Genomic DNA, 21208 nt, shown 5'->3' on the forward strand with positions numbered 1-21208 from the left:
GTCCCACGCCCCAGCACTGCCCGGCTCCTTCAACGCGCGTCCGCGCCCCGCGAACCGCCTCCAACCCGCCCAAAGGGGTCGGCACCGGGACGGGGTCGGGGTCGCGACCGGCCTGGGGGGTGTCGCGGGCTCCGAGGGCACGGGGCGGAAGGAGAGAAGGTGGGGGTGAGACGCGGCTCGGTCCCCCGCGGGCAGGAGGTCGCGGCTGAGCGAGCGGCGCTCCCGCGTGGGTCGGGGGGGGAATTTTCCCACGGCTGGCACAGGGCGAGCCCACGGTGGGTCCTCGGCTCCTTCCCACCCCCCTCGTCCCCGTCCCCTTTCCGCAGCCTCGCGTCCCCCCACCGCTGTCCCCTACTTGCCGGCGGCAGCGCGGTGCCATGGGCGGCGGGGCCGTGCGGGCGGCTGCGGGGCTGCCGGGGCTGCGGGCGGCCCGGCGGCTCCGCGTCCCTCGGCGGGCGGGGCGGGGCGGGTGGGGGGATGCGAACGGGCACAGCCCGCTCCGCTTCGCTCCGCCCGCCCCCGCCGGCACCGGCAGCCGGGGGGAGAAAGGAGGAGGAGGAGTTGGAGGGAAGAGCCTGGCGGCCCCGACCGCGCCCCCTCCCCTCTCCCCCTCCTCCCCGGGCCCGGGGTAGCGCCGGGCAGCGCCGTGCCGGGAGCAGCTGGCACCGGGGCGGGGGCCAGGGGCCGCCTCGCTGCAATAAAGCTCATTTGTTGTGAATTCCCACCGCTCGCTCCCCATAGCATCAGGGCTTTCCCCGTGTCCCACCGGCCCGCACCGTGCCCCGCAGCTCCGCCGCTCCCTGTTGCCATTTGCGTCCTGGTTCCCTATCCCCATCCCCTGCCCTGTCCTCATGCCCACCCCTGCCCCAGTCCCTATTACCACCCTTGTCCCCATCCCTGTCTCCATCTCCATCCCCATTCCCATCCCTGCCCTCATCCCTGCCCCGGTCCCCATCCCCATCCCATCCCATCCCACTCTTCCCCCTGGGGCTTTTTCCCCCCTGTACCTCGGTCTCTCCTGCTTTTCAGCGCCTCCGCCCACAGCAAAGGTTGCTCTTTCCTAAGGAACGGAGCAAAGCACTAAAAACAAACAAACAAAACCATGCCCAAACAGATAAAAAGCATTTTTACTTTCTTTCCATGACGCGCCCGCGCGCCTGCTCGGGGGTGACACTATTTCAGGCACGTCTATTATTTATGTTTCGCTATATTTATATTAATTAGAGATGCCATCCGTGTACGTAACTCTTCTCCAACTTCAGAAAAAAGCAGGAAAAGGGGACTGACAGCTGAGACTGAACTTTCTGGAGTGAAACAGACAGAGCGGAGCAGAATACACAGCTCGAGCTGCGCTCTGCCTGCCAGTCCCGAATGACGCTCCTGCGCTACGCCCGGGATCTCTCCAGCCCCACTGTCTCTCCCTCCCTCCTGGCTGGGACCCCAGAGGGACGGGTCGGGGCTCCTGGCCGGGATGCTGAGGATGACAGAGTCCCCCAGAGTCATGCCAGCTCTAGGGGAGATGGTGACACTCTTGTCTCCTGTGGCTGGGCAAGAGGAGTCTCCCTTCAAAGCACCGGCTGGCCCCAGTGATGGGCTGTGGCAGAGCACAGAGGAGTATCACCATGTGCAGCACTGGAAAGAGCCCTTCTCCTCTGTCCCACGGAGGCCTCTCTGTAGGGAGATGGAAGGTTGCAGAACATGGATGAGAGGAGAAGGAAGAGAAAAGGGAAGGCTCCTGTCTGGACATCTGCTATTGCCTTTGCCCAGGGTACCAGTGCTCCATGCTGGGCAAACAGAGACCCGACCAGAGCTGGTGAAATCCCTCCTGCAGGGGCTCAGCTGGCTGACACAGAGTCTTTTCCCCAGACAGAAACCTTGCACCAGATGAAGCCTTGCCCAGCTCAGGCTGACCCGTTATTACCCCCAGCAGTGAACCCCTGGGGCTTTCCAGACGGCTGGGAGCTCCCGTTCTGATGCCAGGGCTTGGAAATGGCCCTGCAGGGGTGGTGCAGGATTATTTCTTTCAGGTAGAGAGTCCAGCTTGACCAGGAGAAGTTGATGGCCCAGCAGAGGTGCTGTGCTCCCCCACTATGCGTTGCGCTCTGCCGGGGCTGCTGGTGAAACAGTCTCAGATGAGTTTCTTTCCTCCCTTCCAAGTAGGTATCCTTCCAGGGATTAATTAGTAAATTAAAAAGGAAGAAAGACAATATTGTTATGATTAAGCAGAAGCCCTAGTGATGATGTCTCTCTCTTGCAGACCTGCACGCTGTGTCTCAGCACATTCCCATCTCCCTCAAAGGGCTGTGGGCAGCAGATTCATCGCTGGGATTGATTCCCTTGGAGGGAAGAACACTGAGGTCGGGGTTTGAGGAGGTGAGAGCTACCTACAGGTGCCTTAAACATCGATCCTCAGGCCTAAATGCCCTGACCATGTGGCCTGCAGAGCTCTGTACCCACAGAAGAAGGAGGGTGCCTTTGCTGAGGTGGCAGTGGCTGTGGTCTGGAGGTGCTGCGAAGCCTCTGTGCAAGCTGGAAGTGCCAAACCCCAGGCTGGAGACGTGGAAAGAAAATGGTGCCAGCATGGGGCTGCTGCCCTGTTTGATAATCTCTCCCCCTGGGGATTCTCCCAGAGCCCCTCAGTTTACCAGTGCTCCCCCTGCCATGGACTGATGGGGACCTGGCACCTGCCAGAGACCTTACAAAGACCTGGGTCCTTCTTGGCCATGCCTGGCCAAGCCTCCCTTTCCAGGCTCATGCAGGCAAAGTGCTGGAAAATGGATTGATTAGAGCTGCAACCCCAGTTTTCTAGCCCCATCCAAAAAAGCTATCACATTTTGCCTGGCAAAACCTGTCCTTCTTGAACCTGAGTCACTGACAGTTTCTTAGTCTGATGCTCAGTAATTTCTCCTTTTTCACTGGTTCCCCCTGGCAAGGCCCAAAGCCAGTGGGGATCAGCTGGCAAAAGGGTGGGCAAAGCATTGGCAGAGAGCAGATCCATGGGGCTTTGGGGGCTGAGACCCCTTCCCTGTCCCCTCTGCCCTCCCACAGCACCTGTGTGACTCAGGCTCCAAGGACACGGGTGCTCTGCAAAGCCACCGGCCTCTGGGGTGGGCACTGACAGCCAGCTCCCACCACTCCCAGCATGGAATGCCTCATTTTGGGGCCACCTAAAGGGAAGAGGCAGCTTTTCTCAGCGTGACAAGCAAAGAAAGGGTTAGAAGTGCCTTTTCATCATCTGACCAGATCCAGGGGATTTTTATCAGCTCGCTTCTTGCCTTAACTCTGATTAATTTGCTCTTGAATTATTGAGCCAAGGCAACGCCGAGGTTTGCTGCTAGCTCTGTAGTGCCACCTCCCCTGCTGGGGCTCTCTTACGTAGGGGAGAAGGAATCCCTGGCAATTATAAGTTGATTATTCTACCCAACGCCTGATTACAGATGGGAACCGCAGAGCCCGTCAGGGTGCTGAGTAACTAGCGCCGCAGTCAAGAGCCACTGACAAGGAGCCCAGGCTGCTCCCAAAGCCGCTCGCCCGCCCCTCACCATCCCCCCCACCAGTTATTTCTCAGTACATTTCAAAGGGGAAAAAAAAACCCAACCCACAACCCACACATCAGAAACCACTTGAGAAATTTCCAGGCTGATGCCTCTTTTTTTTTCCTTTGCAGCTTTGGTTGTGCGCGGCAGCGGAGCCCCGGGGCCGGGCGGGGGGAGGACGAGCACTCCTGCTCCTGCTCCTGCCCGCGGGTGTCACCAGCGGCATATTAAGCCTCGGTGAGCCCGGAGAGCGGCAGATTAGACTGGGAATTAGAAAACGCGGCGGGGATGCGATCGGATGCCCCCTGAGAGGGCCGCGGAGCTGGGAGATGCCGGCGCGGTGCGGCTCGGCTCGGCTGGGCTGAGCCCTTACCAGCAGTGGTGGTGCAGGGCTGGGGCCAGCGAGCCCGGGCAGGGCAGGGCAGGGCAGGGCAGGGCAGGGCAGGAGAGATGGCCGCTTTCATTGACATATGTTTGGCCAAAGAGCTTGGTGTCACCTCAAAGGGCTTTTCCCAGCCTGGAGGAGAAAGCAGCATCTGGGCTGCTGGCTGCAAGATGACTCCATCCCGGCTCCCTCACCTGGGGAGCAAAGTGCCCAGTTATCCCCTGGAGCACAATTTTTAGGCAGGATGACATTCTAGAGGGTGAAGTTTCTGGTTTTGGACTCTGTGGGGCTGGTGTGTGAGATAGGGGAGCGCTGGCAGGCAGCAGGAGAGAGCTGCAGCGATGCAGTCGCAGGGAACACTGCAGCAGTGCCAGCAGCAGCTCTCCAAGGCTGCACAGACCCTGCCCAAGCCCAGCTCCCACGCAGGGCCAGCCAGCTCTCAGGGAAGGATGGGATGAAGGAGTCAGGAGTTTGAGCAAAGCAGTGGTTTCTCTGAGGCTGGATGAGGGCCTCACACTAAGGTGGTGACGAGTGGCAAGAAGCCTGTGAGCCACCAGTTCCTGCTGATCCCAGGAGCTCAGCACAGGCTGGGGAAGACATGCTGGGAGGGAGCTGTGCAACTGAGAGCTGTGCTATGGGCTGAGTCAGAGCACCCACGGGTGCTTTGGCACACATCAGCCCTGCCCTGTCACTCCTTGAGTGAGTCTGCAGAAGATGACCACAGTGACAACAGAAGAGAAAGGCACAGCATCATGGCACCACGGCCCCAGAGGCCATGAGCAGAAAGCACCAGGGATGGCCACATACCCAAAATGTGGGGTACAACGTCTCACCTTCCCATCTGTATCCCAGCCACTTGCTCCCCAAAGTTACACCTTGGTCGTGTAAATGCAGAGCGGCGACACAGCTGCAGCCCAGCCGTGTCGGAGGTGCCGCACCGACGCTGTGGGTGACGCTTCACTGCACACACCTGGGTGCCTCCACCAGGAAATGGGAGGAGGAAGGCTGGGGAGGAGCACAGAGCGAACGTGGGCTGGGGGAGCCCATGCTGAGGCAGAGCTCTGTGCCCCTGCGGCCGACGTGGGCACGGCGGGCTCCTGCTCCCCTGAGCTCTGAGCTTGGGGTGCCGAGCGTGCTCAGAGCACGCGGAGCGGAGCGGAGCGGGGAAGGGAGTCAAAAAGCTGTCAGATGTTGTTAGCGGTGTGACATCTCTTAATAAGGCCCATCTGGTTGGGAGGCAGCGGATCCGGCAGGATTTCTGCAGACCTGATGGTGAATGTTTTTGCCAAGGTTTTACAATCAGCACTAATAAACACGCCGGGGCGGCGTTTGGCACCGTGAGCTCAAACTTCCCGGGCTGAGGCTGAGAAAAACCAGAACTACAGCAAAAAACCCCTCAGTGCACAGCAGAGCTCCTGAAGCACTCATCCCCCTTTCTGTGACGTGTGGCTGCCACACAGTCTGCAAACACCCACGGGCTGTGGGGCACTGCTGTTGGGTGCCCACGGCTGCCCCATGGTGCTGGGTCCTGCATCCTTCGCCAAAGGGGCGGCACAGCTCTCCGCCAGGCACAGAGAGACACAAGAGGACCTTTAGTTGAACCTCCATCCTTGTCCTGCAGCGCTGTAGGATGCGGGTGGCTGTGTGGGGTGACCACCATGGCATGAAAACCCTCCTGTAAACTGGGAAGAAGGACTGTGGGGAGACCACGGGACTCAAAGCTGCTGGCACAGACCTGCGTCTCACCCGGAGGCAGCACGTGCCACGCGGGATGCCATGGCACAGGCAGTGTCTGGGAAGCAATGGCTGCACAGGAGGTGTGGGGCCGTGGCAGAAACAGCCCGTGTTGTGCAGGGAAACGCCGCGTCCGGGGATGATGAAAGGCAAGAGCTGAACCGAGTGGCTACGGATGAATCACCGGGCTTGAGGCAACACGCTGGCGGGTGTCGAAACTGCTCTTGTAAAGCTTGGCTCCGTTCCAGCAGACGGCTGGGTGTTGCAGGAATGGGCTCTGCCACCCCTTCCTGGGCTTCTCCCACCAGAGCTAGGGAAACAGCGTGGGGCAGAGAGGGGAACCGAGCGCTGCCATGCCCAGGGGGGACCCCACACACTTGCAGTAGGGGCATGGCTCAGCAGACAGATGCCCAGAGTGGTGTGAGCTGAGCTTTGCCAGGACAGCCCTGCACAGTGGTGGCTGCTGCTGCATGTGGTCAGGAGGAAACCTTTTGTCTTTTCTGCTCCCAGTTGTGCTCACCAGCCCTCCCACCCTGGCATGCTGTGGCAGTGCTTACAGCACGAGGAAGGTGAGGAGCAGTGAGGCTGCGGTTGTGCGAGGCACCAGCACTCCGAGGCACCCCTCTGCTCTGCCCACAGGGACTGGTGGCTCAGCCACACCAACTTCTGCATCCTGCAGAGCCTCGAGGGGTCTCTATGGTGCTTTGGCCTCTCTAAAGTGAGCAGGATTGAATCAGGCTCATTAGAAACCCTCTTAGGCTGAGCAGGCTGGAGCACTAGGCCGCAGGGGACACCAAGTCTCCCTGTTGCAGGTTTCAGGGGCAGTTGGTGAGGACAGGGAGGTCTTTGAATGCATGGCCTGAAAGGGGCTGATCCCACACTCCATTCCCACGTCCCCACTGTGGCTGCTCCTCCCCAAGGCTGTGGCTGTAGGTCTCAGCCCAAAGCCTTTGCTGCTGTCCCCAAGGGCTGGCTGCACTGCTCCTCACTCTGAGCGATAAGAAGAATCACTTCAATATACACTTCCTTAAATCCCCTGGACTCCCGAATTAAAGTAAGGATGTGGGATTTAACTTGGAGGCTTTTGAAGCAGATATTTTTGTTATACATCATCATGCATGTCATGAGCCCAAAATATTTGGAAGGGCTGTATAAATAGCTGTTTGATCACCTTTTCTCAGCTGGCTCCTGCTTCCCTCTACCTCACAGCTGCTGCGGGGCAGGGGACTCAGTGCCCGGCGGTTCTACTTTCTGTTGCTTGTCTGTGTTTCCCTGCAAGATGCTGTCACAAGCCTTGTTTCTTCCAAAAGGAGAGGAGAGGAGCGGGGCACGTGAGGATGCCGCTTCCCCCAGCATCCTGCAGACTGCCAGGACGATACAGTTGGCGCCAAAACTCCACCAACGTCAGTGGGAACTACACCGTGCTCTGCTTGTCGTGTCAACCCCACAACTCCCAGCACGTGAAACGAGGGAATTTTCATGACATTTTCAGTGGAGAGAGGGTCAAAGAGAGCCAGAAGCTGTTTCCCACCTTGACATTTAATTCAGACAGGGAGACCTGGGGGTATGATTCAAAGTAGCTCATGTCTGTCTTCCCTTCTCCGCACTGCCAGGCAGCAAGCACCCCAGGGCAGCAGCCTGAGGTCTGCACCCTGAACCCCCTCCAGGCACGGCGGGGGCTGTGGCAGGGGCAGCTCTGTTGCTGCCATCGTTGTTTTTGTAAAGCTACCCTTCTGTGTCTGAGATGTGAATGCACAGCCAGGCAGCTTGTCTGGGTTTGAGCTCAAACCCCTCCACTGCCGGGCTGCCGGGGCCAGTGCCGCAGCCACTGGGAGATGAGAAACATTTGCCATATGCTGAGGGATTACTGTATAAAACGGAGATGCTTGGCTGCACGCCAGGGTACAGGCTTTCCAAATAGAGTCTGAATCCTGGACAGAAAAGTTCCAACTAAATATAGCCATGACAGTCTCAGAGCTGACTCCTCTTTTTTTTTTTGGAGTTCACTTAAAATAGCCTGTTCAGGTTTTGTTTGTGCCCTGTCGAGGGGGCAGGTAGAGGCGTGTTTACAAACAGAAGCACAAAGGCAAGGAGGTGGTGAGAGGAGGAACTCCATCCTTCATCCTGCTGCCCTGGGATGCTCGGAGGGATGGTGGGGACGAGGGTTTTGAGCCCACAGACACCCCCCAGCCCCGAGGAGGAACCAGAGGAGGCAGCTCTGGACTCCTTCACACCTTGACGAGGAAAGAGCTATGTGTCTAAACACCATTGAAGGGAACCAAGAAAGCTGGGAGGGACCACGATGACACAGGGGGACAAGAGACAAGCAGTGCCCCCGATGGTGCCACAGAGCTTGGCAGGAAGGACCCTCTCTGGGCGTCTTTGGCAGAGATGGTCGTCCTGCCGGGAGCTGGCAGCCATGGGAGGCTGAGAAAAACTCAGGGAGGAGATGGTGCTTGCAATTGGAAAAGGCAATTTGGATTTTCTGGGCTGCCAGCTCTGCTCACACCTTCCTGAGATGTGGGCTGGATTACTCAGCCATAGATCTACTGGCAAATGCCAAGTCAAAATCCAAGCCCAGCACGGGATGGTGGTGCTTCACGAGCCGGCCGTGTGTGTGTGAGGAGCAGGAGGCTGAAGCTTCTTCAAGGGGCTGGGGGAGAAAACTCCCAGAAAGCCATAAGTCATTGGCTATAGAATATCACTGATGTCTAATGTTATGTGTGTAACATAAGATACCAGCAAAAGGAGGTGAGACAACCACCTCTGCCAGAGCTTTCCCACAGCTTTGCACCACAGGCAGTGTTTTGTTTGAGGGATCACAGCTCCCAGGACAGCTGATGGGAATATAAATTGAGCAGATGCTTGAGACAGGCCCTGAAGGAAGGCAGCCCCGGGAAACACAGGACCTCTGAGAGGGGCAGGTGCCAAACAACCACAAGTTGCCCAAAAGAAACAAAAAGGGGTTGTGGATTCTTATCAGAAGGCAGCAGCGTGGCCTGAGGTGTGACCCTGCCAGGAGGGAGAGGGCTGTCTCTGCAAAATTCATCTTCTCAAACCACTGCCTTGGGGAGGTCAGTGCCATGGGGGAGGTTGAGCTAATAATAACAAATCCCACCAGAGTTATACCTTACATAGATAAAACTGCCGCTAGAAACGGCTTTCTGAGAGCCCGGAGGAAAGCTTTTGTTTAATTTATGGGGCTCAGGCTATATTTAGCCAGCAGATCCTTGGGGTTTTATCTGGGATCTCTGCTCCAAGCTAGCAGCTGGAACATTTTAATTGTTTGCTCTGAGGTTGTTGATTTGTTGTTTTGGTGGGTTTTTTTTCCAAAGGGAGAAAAAAGGACGCAGGTGCTGGGGTCCGACCCCGCCAGCCTCTCCACACCCTCTGCAGCTCCTCCCGGGGCAGGGAGCGAAAACGGCCTCTGGGGCAGGGGGGGCAAACGCGCCTCGGGATGGCCCTGTGCCTCCCGATGGCTCTGTGCCTCCCGGGAGTGCTGGGGGGTTCACAGGGTGAGCCCCTGTCCGCCGGCACCCGCTGGGATCCCGCGTTCATCCCCAGCCCCTGCCCAAGGGCAGCGATCGGCGGGCGAGAGCACGGAGAGGAGACTTCAGCCTCAGACGGAGGATCCCGGTGTCTCCCCATCCTCGGGTTGCTACGGTGATTTAAAAATAGCCCGGGTGCTCCAGCGAGGCGAGAGCATCCCCTTCTTCCAGGAAAGTGAGAAGTGCTGCTCCAGGCCTGGGAACGCGCCTGCCTCGGGTGGGGGTTTTTATTTGTTAGGGAAGCCCTTTGGTATCTGACTGGAGCGCGGCCGTGAGCGGAGCCATCTGCGCGGGGACCGCCGGTGTTTACAGCCCCGCGCCAGCCCGGGCAAGGACGGGCTCTGCAGGCGCCTCGCCCCGGCTCCTCCGCTGATGAATGCAGTGTCTCCGTGCTGGGAAACACTCGCTCTGCCGCGCCGGGATCTCCCGGGGCAGCTCAGAGATCCCCGCCTGGCCGCTGGCTGGGGGGAGCTGCTGCGGCAGGGTGGCGGTGGGGGCAGCCGGGGGGCACAGGGGCTGTTCCAGGGGTCCCTGCTGCACCTCCACTTTGAAGGAGGGCATGAAAAAGCGTCTGTTTTCAACCTTACTCTTTTTTTCCACCCTCTTCTCTTTTTCTTCGCTTGTTCTTCCCACAGAGGGAATCTTTTTCACCTGGCCCCCTCTGACACACGCAAGCTCAGGTTTTGTGCCGAAACACTGGCAGTGGCCCCTTTCCATTGCCCGCCGGTGTGGAGAGCTAATTTTATCCTCCCCAGCTTCCCCTCCATCTCTTGGAGATTGTCCTGTTGCAGCCAGGGAGCGCTAGAAAATAGCACATCGCCCACTCATCCAGCCTCCTTCAAGGGAAATATTTATATTATGTCAAAGAGAGGGTTTCCATGGCAGTGGTGACTTTAGTGCCGTCGCCTTGGAAACCACTTGAGGCCATCTTGAAGGGTTTGAAATTACCCTTCAGAGACAAATAAAGAGAGGGAGTGGAAAAGCCGGTGGGATTAGCCCGGCGATCCTGGCTCCCTCGGGCATGCCCGTTGGCACCTTGCCCGCTCTCGCTGCCCAGATGGCCCTTCCCCAGATGCTCACTCGGGGTCCTTGCCTGTGCAGCCAGGGCGCTCCGTAGCAAGGGATAAAGGAACGAGGCGCTTTGCAAACATAAATGGTTTGGTAGATGCTTCCTCCTTCCTCCTGCAGCAGCTCTGGTGTCTGGGCGTTTCTCAGCACGCATGCAAGGGCTGCCCTCAGCCCAGGAGGTGGCTCTGGGAGGCGTCCCTGGGCCCCCTGGAGCAATGCCAGTGCCCATCCAGCCCTGAGCACCAGCTGCTTTCGGAGGAACAACCCCTCAAGTCCCATGTCTTTTCAGCAGCCCCTGAGTCCCTGCTACATGCAAAGAGCCCCACGTCCCTCCTGAAGAGCTGCCAAAATCTGAACCACCTGCCAGAGGCAGCTGCTGGTGTCAGAGCACTGGCCTGCGGCGGCAAAACCGCGCAAAGCCTTTCCCTCCTCCACACCATGTGTCTCCCACGGCTCAGCCCAGAGTCCCGCAGTTCAGCCGACCCAACGCTGCTGCTGTTTGCCCTCCCAGCCCCAGGAGCTCTGTGGCCAGCAGACAGCCCATCTGGCTCTCAAGGACGCTGGGAACACGACGGGGAGAGCAAATTAACAAGTGGTAAGAGAAGAGGAAGTGGCCTCAAGTTTCCCCAGGGGAGGTTGAGGTTGCAGCTGAACTGTTTCCCCGAGAGGGGTGTCAGTCCCTGTGCCAGGCTGCCCAGGGAGCTGGGGGAGTGCCCAGCCCTGGAGCTATTGCAAAAACGCTGAGAGCCATGGGTTAGTGGTGGACTTGGCAGTACGAGGTGAGCAGTTGAACTCAAGGAGCTTAAAGTTCTTTCCCAACCCAAACGATTCTATGATTCTGTGAACTTGGCCAGCTTCCTCAAAGAGAAAGGGCTGTGTATGCTTAGTCTCTCCATGGGATCCCAGGTGCAGCTTGTGTCTCCTCATCCTACTGCCCGTGCCAAGCTGCCTGCTCCTGCCTGCACCTCAAGGGGGGAAAGGTGTGTTTTGGGAGTGCAGCAAGGATGAGCTGATGGTGTCAGTGTGAGACACCTCTGAGAATCTGCAGCTGTGGTTTGACTGAAAAAGCTTGGTCTTGTTCTGGATCAGCCTTTATGCTGGTGCCCAAGGCCCACTCAGCTCCAGCTCTCAGGCTGCAGGGCTGTTGGGGACAGGGCACCTTGTGCTGACTTATCTGTAGGGACAGCAGTTTTGGCCCGCTGCTGCCAAGAAGGCCACATGCAGGTAGTGATGCTCTTCCCCTGTTCCCAAGGTATCTGGGGTAAATCCAGGTCCCAGAGCAGTCCCACGCAGGCAGCACTGTGACCTTCCTGGCAGTTGGACGCCTGATCCTGTGGCTGCTGGCAGCGCTGGGCATGAATCAAGCAGTGCAGAGCTCTTTGGCTTCTGCACAGGAGAGTGCTCAGCTCTGTTCTTGACCTACAGCATGTGAAAATCCTCATTTATATTGATGCAACTTCTCACATTTTGAATGTTTAATGTGCTGGCTTGAGGCCAGCTGGCTTCCTGCTTTGCCTGTGAGGGAGAGCCCAGCACCCTGTCTGTCATGGGTACCTGCACCTGGCCCGTGCTGAGCAGGGTGAGAGGCTGGGCTGCAAACACGGAATTACCAGGGTGGGTATTTCTCTGTGTGCACATGGTGTCCCAGACAAAACAGGACACCCCAATGCCGTTTGACACGGGGTTCTTAGACCCTTCAAGCGCTCAGGCAGAACACCACTTGACTAACCACTGGCCCTCCCGGTTGCTGATCCCAGCAAAGCTGCTCAGTCTGTGCCGCTTGTCTGCGGGTCCCTGGCGTCACTCTCGCTGGAGGTACTGAGCTGTGTGGCCAGATGGCGCTGGGAGGGTTTCAAAGTGGTGCCAGAGGGGCTGGGATGCCGGGGCTGTTCCAGGGATAAAGCCGTCCTTCACCCTTCCTGGACGGCTTTCTCCAGCAGCCGAGTCCTCCTCTCCGGGGCAGGGCTGGCCTCTCACTTGTTTTACGCAAACGATACCAGAGTCTCCCGTAAAATCAGTCCCTCACCCACATTCCACCGCGGTGCATCACGCGAACCGCTCTGTAGATTCAGAGAGTTCATGCACTTCCATGCGTGAAGAGGGACGCCGCGCCCGCTCCTCCTCCTCCTCCTCCTCCTGCCGCGGCCAGTCCCGGCAGCGCTGGTCCTCGCCGTGAGCTATGGTACTCCGAGGGCTTCTCCACCCTCTTCGGAGAGGGATGGCTGGGCGGCAGCTCCTCCGTTCCCCGCACCGGCCCCTGTCCCCGCGTCTTCCCCGCTCCTCCGGCCGGTGCTCGCTCGCCGCCGGCTCCCTGCTGCCCGGCCCCCGGGGCCGCCCCCGGCCCGCCCCCGCTCCCGGCCCTACATAGGCGCTGGCTGCGGCTCGCCCGGCCCCGGCTCCGTCCCGCTCCGCCATGGCCCCGCTGCTGCGGCCCTGCGCCCTGGCTCTGGCTGTGCTCCTGCTGCCCGCCGCCGCCGCGCAGGACGTGGCCGGAGGTAAGCGCGGGCGCGGGACGCTCCTCGGGGCCGCAGCCCCGCCGTGTCCTCCCCGCGCAGGGGATGCGGGTGGGGGCCGAGGCCGGGCAGCTCTTCGCAGAGCACCCGAAACTCAGGGCTTTGCGGTGACTCTGGGCGCAGCTTTTGCGGGGCGGCTGTGCGTGAAGCAGGCTGTCGCCACGCAGTAGCCACTGGCCAGCGCCCAGGGCCGAGAGCGGTGGGGCTGGGCAGGCTCAGGTCCCTTCCTTGCTGGGAGCTCTGCGGGGTGTGATCCTGTGCAGGTCTGGAAGATGGGCTACTGGGCAGAAGGCTCTGCTTGCTGCTCTTCCAGCTGCTGCTGTAGGTGCCTGGCCTGGGCAGGGGCAGTCAGAGCCCCCCCGATGCTCTTTGGAGCAGGTCCCTGTCAGGGCAGGGACAACTGCAGCAGCCTCAGGCCAAGAGCTTCAGGCCAGGAAGAAGTTGGGTGCTGTCAGGTAGAGGTGATGGGTGGCCAACTGCTGCTCCTTGGTGGGTGCAGGGATGTAGCCTGGACGTGTGAGTGCTGTGCTAGGTCGAGGAGAAGCTCTATCAAAGGGCAGGGACAACCAGCTTCAGGGGTGTCCTGAGAAGCCTGCCCTCTCATCTGAGCAAGGAAGCGTCCTCCACGTGATGAGCAGCCCTGTGACGGCCACATGGCAGCTCTGGTTGGGAAGGAGAGGGAGGACCAGCATGTGTTTTGCTGTTTCCTTTAGCCCCAAGCCAGTTTGCTTCACTTCTCTTGTGGCCAAGTGGCAAGAGCATTATCCAGGAGGCTTCTGGCACAGCAAGAGCTGCAGTCCCACCTCTGTCCCTGAGGCCTGCAGTGCATTCCATGTCACCCTGTGAGGGTGGGCTGGTCCCCTGAGATCAGGCCTTCAGACAAAAGCCCTATCCCAAAGGTCTGCAAGGCCCTGGAATGGGCTCATTCCCATCCAGCTGTAAGACAGTGGCTCAGAGGATGAAGCCCAGGGAGGGCAGGGCTCTGGGATGAAGCCCACCCTCTCCTGCTGCTGCTGCTTTTCCGGCCTTGGCTGGAGAAACGGGGGGAAGACGCAGTTTCCTCGAGTGTCTGAAATGTGCAATCTCAGCCTCCCCTCTCTGGGCAGTGTGTAAACACCCTTATCTGAGCTGTGTTAATAAATTGCCCAGTTGTTTGGAGGGCTGAGCAGAGCATGTGACTGTTGTCAGTGGGTCCCAGCTGAGGGCTCCTGCCAGCTGGAGAGAGAACATGCTGCTTGTGAGCGTGGAAAACAAGCACCTCTGGGGCAGATCTTGCTCCTGATTAAGGTGGTGTGAAGCAGCACTCCTCCTTCCACCCATTACTGAGCAGGCAGGAAAATTGCTTTATTTGGAGGGATTTTTTAACCACAAGCAGGCTGGTGCTTAGGCTCTTTAGGTGAGGTTTAAATGGCTGGTCCTCAAGGGCTGGCAACCTGCCCTTCCTGAGGGCCCAGGGCAATGTACCAGTGAGTGGCAGGCAAGTGGCCTTTTCCCCATGAGTTGGTACTGCCAGGAGCTATGGGCTAGCCCAGGAAGGTGGCTGGACTGGGCCACCTTGTCCAATCAGCCATCTGAGATCTGACCCTGCACCTGGAGCATTTCCTGCAGGAGGGTTTGGATGGATTTGCTGTGGCAAGGTGTGGCCCTTGTGCAGCAGGGAGGGTACAGGCTCCTGTGGGGACTGGAGCTGTGTGTCCCTCCTTGTGCTCCCCTGCTTCTGCTTTTCCTGGTAGGAACTTCCTTGTCTGGGGCTTGTTTGCTTGAGCTGCTCTGTTATCTGGTGATCTGGGCCCTGCCTAGTGCCTGTCTTCCCCTTGCAGGGTCCCTTGGGGCTGACCCCAGCTGTGCCTCCAAACTGTCCCACTGCCTGCAGCAGATGCTCAGGCTTTAGGGAAACATGAGACCCAGAGAGAGGAACTCCCAGCTCTGGGCTTTGGGGTTGGTGTGGGCAAGGCAGAGGGCTTCCATCTGTGTGTGGGCATCCCACCATGACACTGCTGTCTGAAGCTGGCAGCTCTTGCAGCAGCATTAAGCTGCATTGCTGCTGGTCTGGCAGGAGTGGCTGCAGGGGCAAGCTCTGAGGAGCCTGAAGGTTTAAACCACTGAAAAGCTCTTCAAAGTACTGAGGTGTCTTTTGTTTTTACCTTCCTGCAGATTGTCAGCAGTATACAAACAGGACTTGTGAGGAGTGTCTGAAAAATGTCACTGTAAGTAGCAGCAGTAAAACTCCCAACCTCTCCCCATGCCTGAAAACAGCGTGGGCTCCGTAGGGCTGTTGTGGAGCACTTTCCCTCCTAGAATGGGGGCTGCTCCCCTCCCCTTGTCCTGAGCACACTGCAAATGCCACCCACCCTTGCTGGTGAGAGGGAGATGTTGCCAGACACTGCTTGGGTTTTGCTGTATGCTTTTTGAGTTGAGTAACAGGGCTGCTGAGCTCCTCCTCACGGGTGGGAGATGCCCCTGGGGACGTGCACAATGCAGGACCTGGGTGGGCTGTGCTGGCTGCTCAAGCTGCCCCTCCACAGTCCATGTGTGCTGTGGCACTGAGTGGCTGCAGGATGTGTACCTGTGTCCTGCCAGTCTGGGCCTTATCTCTGATATCAGCAAACTTGAACTTGAGTCAGATCTTGCAGCTGATGTGGGCAGAACCAGTTTGACCAAACTCAACTGAAGCTGGTGTTGGGGACTGGAGCCACCAGGAGAGGAGGGTGCAAAGCTGCTGCAGGTAGTCTGACTGGGAAAGACAGCTGAGGGCACACACAAACTGCTGCTCCTCCTCTCTGTGTTGAGTGGCTTATCTCAAAGGCTTTCTTGTCCTCAAAATGCTGTGTTGTGGAATAAACACAAAGGATTTGGTGATTACTACCACCCTGCCAGCAGGGAGAAGGGTTCTGCCTGCTGTAGGAACCTGCACTCCCTTCAGCTGCCTGTCCTGGTGCAGCCAAGCCTGATGCAGCCCATGTTTACCTGTTGCTCCTGAGTGTCCTGGGTGGCACCTGGATCTCGGGAGCAGACAGCAGGGGGCCCTGTCGCTGTGGCTGCCAAAGCAGGGGGTGGCTAACAGGCAGTAACACTGTTCTGCCTGCTCCCTCTGTCCCAGTGCCTGTGGTGTGCCAGCAGTGGGAGGTGTGTGGAGTACCCGGTCCGCAGAGTCCTTCCCCCGGGCGACATGTGCGAGCTCCGCTCTGCGCGCTGGGGAGTCTGCTGGGGTAAGTGCTCAAAACAGGAGGTTTCCCTTTCCTCCCTTTCTCACTGCTGGTGTAGCAGTGGCAGGCTGAAGTCACTCAGGGCTCCTCACACTTCCCAAAGCGTGGGTGAGAAAGCAGAGTGTGAGCAGCTCCCTACCTTCTGGCGAGAAGGACCTGTGGGGCTTTAGCTACTCTAAATGTGTTCCTTATGCTTTGGTGTGATTGATGGAGGCTTCCCAACAGCCAGCAGCCAGGAACAAGAGTGGAAGGTCCCATGCAGCCCTCCCACTGATCAAAAGTGTGCACACCAGTGTCTGGCTCCTCAGCAGCTCTCTCCTCAGCACCCTTTTCCTTCTGGCTCTTCACTTTTAGCTGTGTGGCTGCTGTCCCAGGCAGCTTTTTTAAATTCACAGGGGTTCCTGGAACCAGAAGCGAGGTGACCTCTCTGGAGGCCTGCTTGGGCTTCTAATGCTGAGTGGGCTGTGGTCCTGCTCAGCTCCTATCCACTCTCTTCCAAAACCAGCCCTGCATGAGCTGTGCTGCAGCTGGCTGCCTGCAGCCAGGTCACCCATGGAGCTTTTTCTGGCTGCTAGCCCACTGCTGGCTGCCTTTTGTCCTTGGTGCTCTTCCTCCTGGTGGGTCTCTGGAGAAATTAGTGTTTTTACACCAAGCTTGTTCTCTCAGGACCCAGCTTTTGGGGACAGCTAGGAAGCAAGCTGGTTCCCTTGATGGGGAACCTGGGAGTTGAATTGTGGTTGCCTGTCGTCTGCTGTGCTTGAGGCTGGGCTCTCTACCCACTAGAGAGCTAAAACCACTCCCATACCCTGTGAAGGAAGAATCTCCTCTTTGTGAGCACCACAGCATGGCTGTCCTGCAACTTGTCTAAGACCCTGAAATACTAGGTTTTATGTGAGTAGCTCCACAAAAGGTTTCATTGTAGAATAGCACATTCCTTTGCTTGCAAAACTCGCTGTAGAGATTAGTCCTGTGGGAGATTAGCTCCTGAGTGAGGCTGCATTTTTGGTGCATGACTTAAGCCTTTTTCAGGTGGAGGAGTGCCCGGTGCTCTGCCATGGACCTCCCTCTGTGGGGAAGGGTGATCTTGCACTCCAGGCTCACCCTGAAAGATCCACTGGGATTTATCAGCTTGGAGCCAGCAGTGCTGCTGAGGCTGCTGCTTCAGGCACCCCACCACAACATCTCCCCAGGGCTTGGGGGATCTGTTCACCCCTGTGCAGCACAGAACACATGGTTGTGAGGCAGCAGCTCCAAAGCCTGTCACCAGGAGGCAGCTACCCTGCTCAGCTCCTGCAGAGCAGCCAAAACAGGCACATCTAGGCACCACCTGGAATCCCCCAAGCACCCCAGTCCACTGTCATCTGGGATGACTCCTGAGGCTGACTCCTATGGGCAGGAATGTCAGTGCCAGCTGTGGCCTCTGTTGGGGGTTGCTCCTCAGCACAGAAGCCTCCTGTTTTTTCCCTTGGTGGGTTACTGTTCACCTGGGTTAGTGATTAAGACAACTTTGCTCCATTTCTGTCAGAGGAGTTTGACCAGAGTGTGTTTGTTCTCGCCTTTCTTCATGGCCAGTCGCCTAGTGCTGTAGTTGGCAGCTGTGTATCCTCAGGTGGTGTGTGAGTGCTGGTGCCAGCCCCTGGAACACCTACAGCTTATGCTGTCCCTCTCACAGCTGCGTGTGCCTGTGGCCCAGTGGCTGAAGCTGCTGGGGACAGCAGCCACGTGCTGGCCAATACTGTAGTTGCAGGCAGCCTTGAGTTTGTGTGCTAAATGCCTTTTGTCAAATCCTGTAGTGAACTTTGAAGCTCTGATCATTGCCATGTCTGTGGTGGGAGGAACAATTCTGATCGCACTGGGCATCTGCTGCTGCTGCTGTTGTAAGAAAAAGAGCAAAAAGCAAGTATCAGAGGGGTGCCCTGTTCTCTGGGGGTGGCTCGGGTGCAGCCCTGTGCTGCTCCAGAACTGAGTGCTGCTAACAGGCTCTTCTGTCTGTCAGGCCAGACAAGGATGAGGAGAGAGCAGCCCGGGAGCGGGAGAAGAGGCGGGTACGGCAGGAGGAGAGGTGAGGTTGCCCTGCAGCCCCTGAGCGAGCCACACTGCCTCAGCCCACTCAACAATTTGGTTCCTGTCTGTACCAAACAAGCACAAGGGGCTCGACACATGCAGTCAGTGGCTGCTTCAGCCCTGGCTTAAACATAACCCTCGTGAGCATTGTCCTTCTGGGGTGGTTTGTTGATGCAGCACCACAAGTGTTGTGTGTCTGACCCACCGAGGGCCACTGAAGTGTGAGGGCTCTGGTGGTCCCAGTGCCTTGGGGAGGTGGGCTGAGCAGCAGCCTGGGCTCTCTAGGTTGAGAAGAAGCAAAGAGCTGCAGCACTTGCTCAGCCACTGACTGGTGGGTTTTCTGTGTGCTTCTTGCAGGAGAGCAGAGATGAAGTCACGGCACGATGAAATCCGAAGGAAATACGGTATGGTGCTGAAGCGAGCAGCTCAGCCCACGCTTCAGCTCGAGCAGCCTCGGGAGCTGTGTTCCTTGCTATGCTTACAGCTGCAGAGGAGTCCTGGCCAGCAGGGAAAGCACAGGCTCCACTTCCCCCTTCTCTCTGAAGTGCTCTCTGCCCCCTGGCAGCAAGCTTAGCGATGCTCAGGTCACAGGGTGTTGCCCACCTCCAGTGCTGCCGCTCTCTGCCAGGGAAGAGGGAGTGTTTGACACTCGTTCCCTGGGACCTGCCTCCTCCCAACTCGCCACGTGGGGCTTCTGAGTGGGCTGGCTCTTCTGGGGAGAGAGGAAGAGCAGGGAAAGCTGTGCCTGGAGGAGCTCTTGGTGGGGGAAAAGGCTGCCTGTGGAGGAGGAAGAGCTGTGCTCCAGGATTGTCTTGCCGTTCCTGGGCTCTGTCTTGCTGCAGCCTGATGGCAGGGGTTGCAATCTCATCCTTTCTGGCTGTCCCTCCCCAAAAGAGTTGGTATGGGGCTGGGAAAGCAGGCTGGCCCATCAGACCTATACCCTGGCTCGCTGCCTCCCAGTCTGTGGATGTAGGAGCAGGGGCTGAGAGTTGCAATGCGATTTGGGTTTGGGCTCTGCTGCCAAGGGGTGCAAAAGGGGTGCTCAGGAGGATCAGTCTTTACTCTTTGTGGGCTGCCTAGAAGGGGAGTTTGCCATCAGGTCAAGCATCTTCATGGATCTTTCCCCTTGTGCAGTGGAAATAGTGCTGACTGCACACACAGCTGGAGGAGGAGCAGGTCTCTCAGGAGGGTTGTGGGACAGGAGGCTAAATGAAGCACAAATGATGAGAGATTTACCAAGACTTAGGTTTCTTGCAGGTTGTGACTGGCAGAGCAGCTGCTGTCTGAACTAATCTCTCTTCTCTTCTCTTCTAGGCCTGTTCAAGGAAGAGAACCCTTATGCAAAGTTTGATAATTAACATCTCCAGCTGTGCCTGCCCTGCAGGACTCCACACTTCCCCTGCTGCCAGGAGCCCAACCAGCTGCCACAGCAGATGAGCCAGGTGCTTGGGGACACCATTGTCCCCACTCCAGGTGCTCGGTTTGCTCCCAGAGCTTTGCTCAGTTCTGCTGCTGCAGAAAGATGTGGTGGCCACATGGGAGGATGACACCTTTCTTCTCACTCACCCCTGGGATGGTAACAGAGTCCAAAGCAATGCAAATAACAGTCTTTGTCCCTGGCCAGGGGCAAAATTGACCTTACACATCTCTTGCCACACACACACAGAGCCAGGCTCCTCTGGCTCTTCTGTCCTGCATTTTCCTTTTCTACTTTTACTATGGTCAAAAGCCAGTAAGTCTCTTGACTCACTGGTCAGTGAGAGGCCTTGTCTGTCACTCGACGTGCCTGTACTTGTGCCAGCACACCAGCACTCCTTTCAAACAGCACCAGTTTCTGGTTATCTCAGGTCTCCAGGAGGAAGGTCCCACGTGCACATTCTCACTTGCAACTAATGTGGGGAAATGCCCCAGTGACTCTCCTACCTCTGTGCCTTCCTAGAAGGGTGGTCTCCTGGGCCTGAGAGCCATGGCTGATAGCAATACTGTAGGATTCTCATGCATTTACAGTATGTTGATTATCTATTAAACTGATTTGATTACTGTCCTAGTCAGAAGAATTGAATTCTGCTTCCACAGCAGGCACAGGCTTTTGGTGATGGCTGATGGTGTTGTCCCCAGGAGCTGGCCTGGGCTGGCCAGGCCCTGCTGCTGAGGCAGGCAGGAGCAAGGCTGCCTTGAACTCTTGCTGGGTTTGAAAGGAGTCTGTTGGCTGCCATAGGAAAAGCTGGGTGTTGGGAGTAATACTGCTCTCTAAGAAAGGGGCTGGTTCTCTCTGCAAGAGCTTGGCCTGTGTCCCCAGCAGTCCTAAGAGCCCTTGTCCAAGGAGGGGCTCCTGGCATGTTGGGAACAGACTCAGTCCTGTGTTGTGCTACCTGTGTGTGGGATCCAGGAGTGGGGAAAGGAGGATGGGGGCTGACAGCTCTTTTGTGGTCCTGTTGTGAGAAACAAAGCAAGCTTTCTCTGAAAGACTCAGGTCAGACTCTGCAGTGAAGCACTTCTATTAAGCATTCTTGCATGAGTGGGTGTCCTAGCTAGTAGGCACACCTCATAGATACAATATTGGGCTTTTTATTCCCTATCCCAGCTGCAAGGTCCCTCCCTTGCTTCCCCATTGATTAGGTACTCCAAGATTTACATCCCCTCAGGGGATGTCTGGTTTTTGTGTATTATCACCCATTCCCCACAGTCCTGAGACTTAAAACTCTAGTTAACATTGCAAACAGATAACAGTCTTATGGTCAGCCCACTGATTTCCATTACACAGAGGCAGACAGCAGTTGAAATTCCTTGTCTTAATTTCTTTCTAATTCTGCAAAAGCAACATCAATATTTCTTACACTGTGCTTGACCCAGATGGGGTTTGCAGTGTTGTGCTGCATCTTCTTCTCACCATCTGGGCTCTGGCAACACTGGCTTAGGGGCTGCCTTCCAAAGCCTCTGATGATCCTACATGGCCAAGCCCAGCGCTAACCCATGGCCCTCAGCACCTCAGCTCCACGGCTTTGGGGTCCCTCCTGGGCTGGGCACTCCCCCAGCTCCCTGGGCAGCCTGGCACAGGGGCTGACATCCCTCTCAGGGAAACAGTTGTGCCTCAGCTCCAGCCTCAGCCTCCCCTGGGGCAACTTGAGCCCATTTCCTCTTGTCCCGTAATGGT

At 57.6% G+C, this 21208-nt stretch overlaps 1 protein-coding gene across 1 annotated transcript; it reads left to right on the forward strand.

Annotated features, from left to right (window-relative positions):
- Positions 1 to 12676: 12676 nt before the first annotated feature.
- On the forward strand, positions 12677 to 20098 carry PTTG1IP (PTTG1 interacting protein). Its single transcript, XM_062005667.1, has 7 exons — positions 12677 to 12766; positions 14939 to 14991; positions 15885 to 15993; positions 17784 to 17886; positions 17987 to 18052; positions 18412 to 18458; positions 19369 to 20098. The coding sequence occupies exons 1-7, from the start codon at positions 12685 to 12687 to the stop codon at positions 19410 to 19412; spliced, it is 504 nt and encodes a 167-aa protein (XP_061861651.1). The 5' UTR covers positions 12677 to 12684; the 3' UTR covers positions 19413 to 20098.
- The last annotated feature ends 1110 nt before the right edge of the window (positions 20099 to 21208 follow it).

Source organism: Colius striatus, chromosome 12 (genome assembly GCF_028858725.1).
Source record: "Colius striatus isolate bColStr4 chromosome 12, bColStr4.1.hap1, whole genome shotgun sequence".
Taxonomy (NCBI): domain Eukaryota; kingdom Metazoa; phylum Chordata; class Aves; order Coliiformes; family Coliidae; genus Colius; species Colius striatus.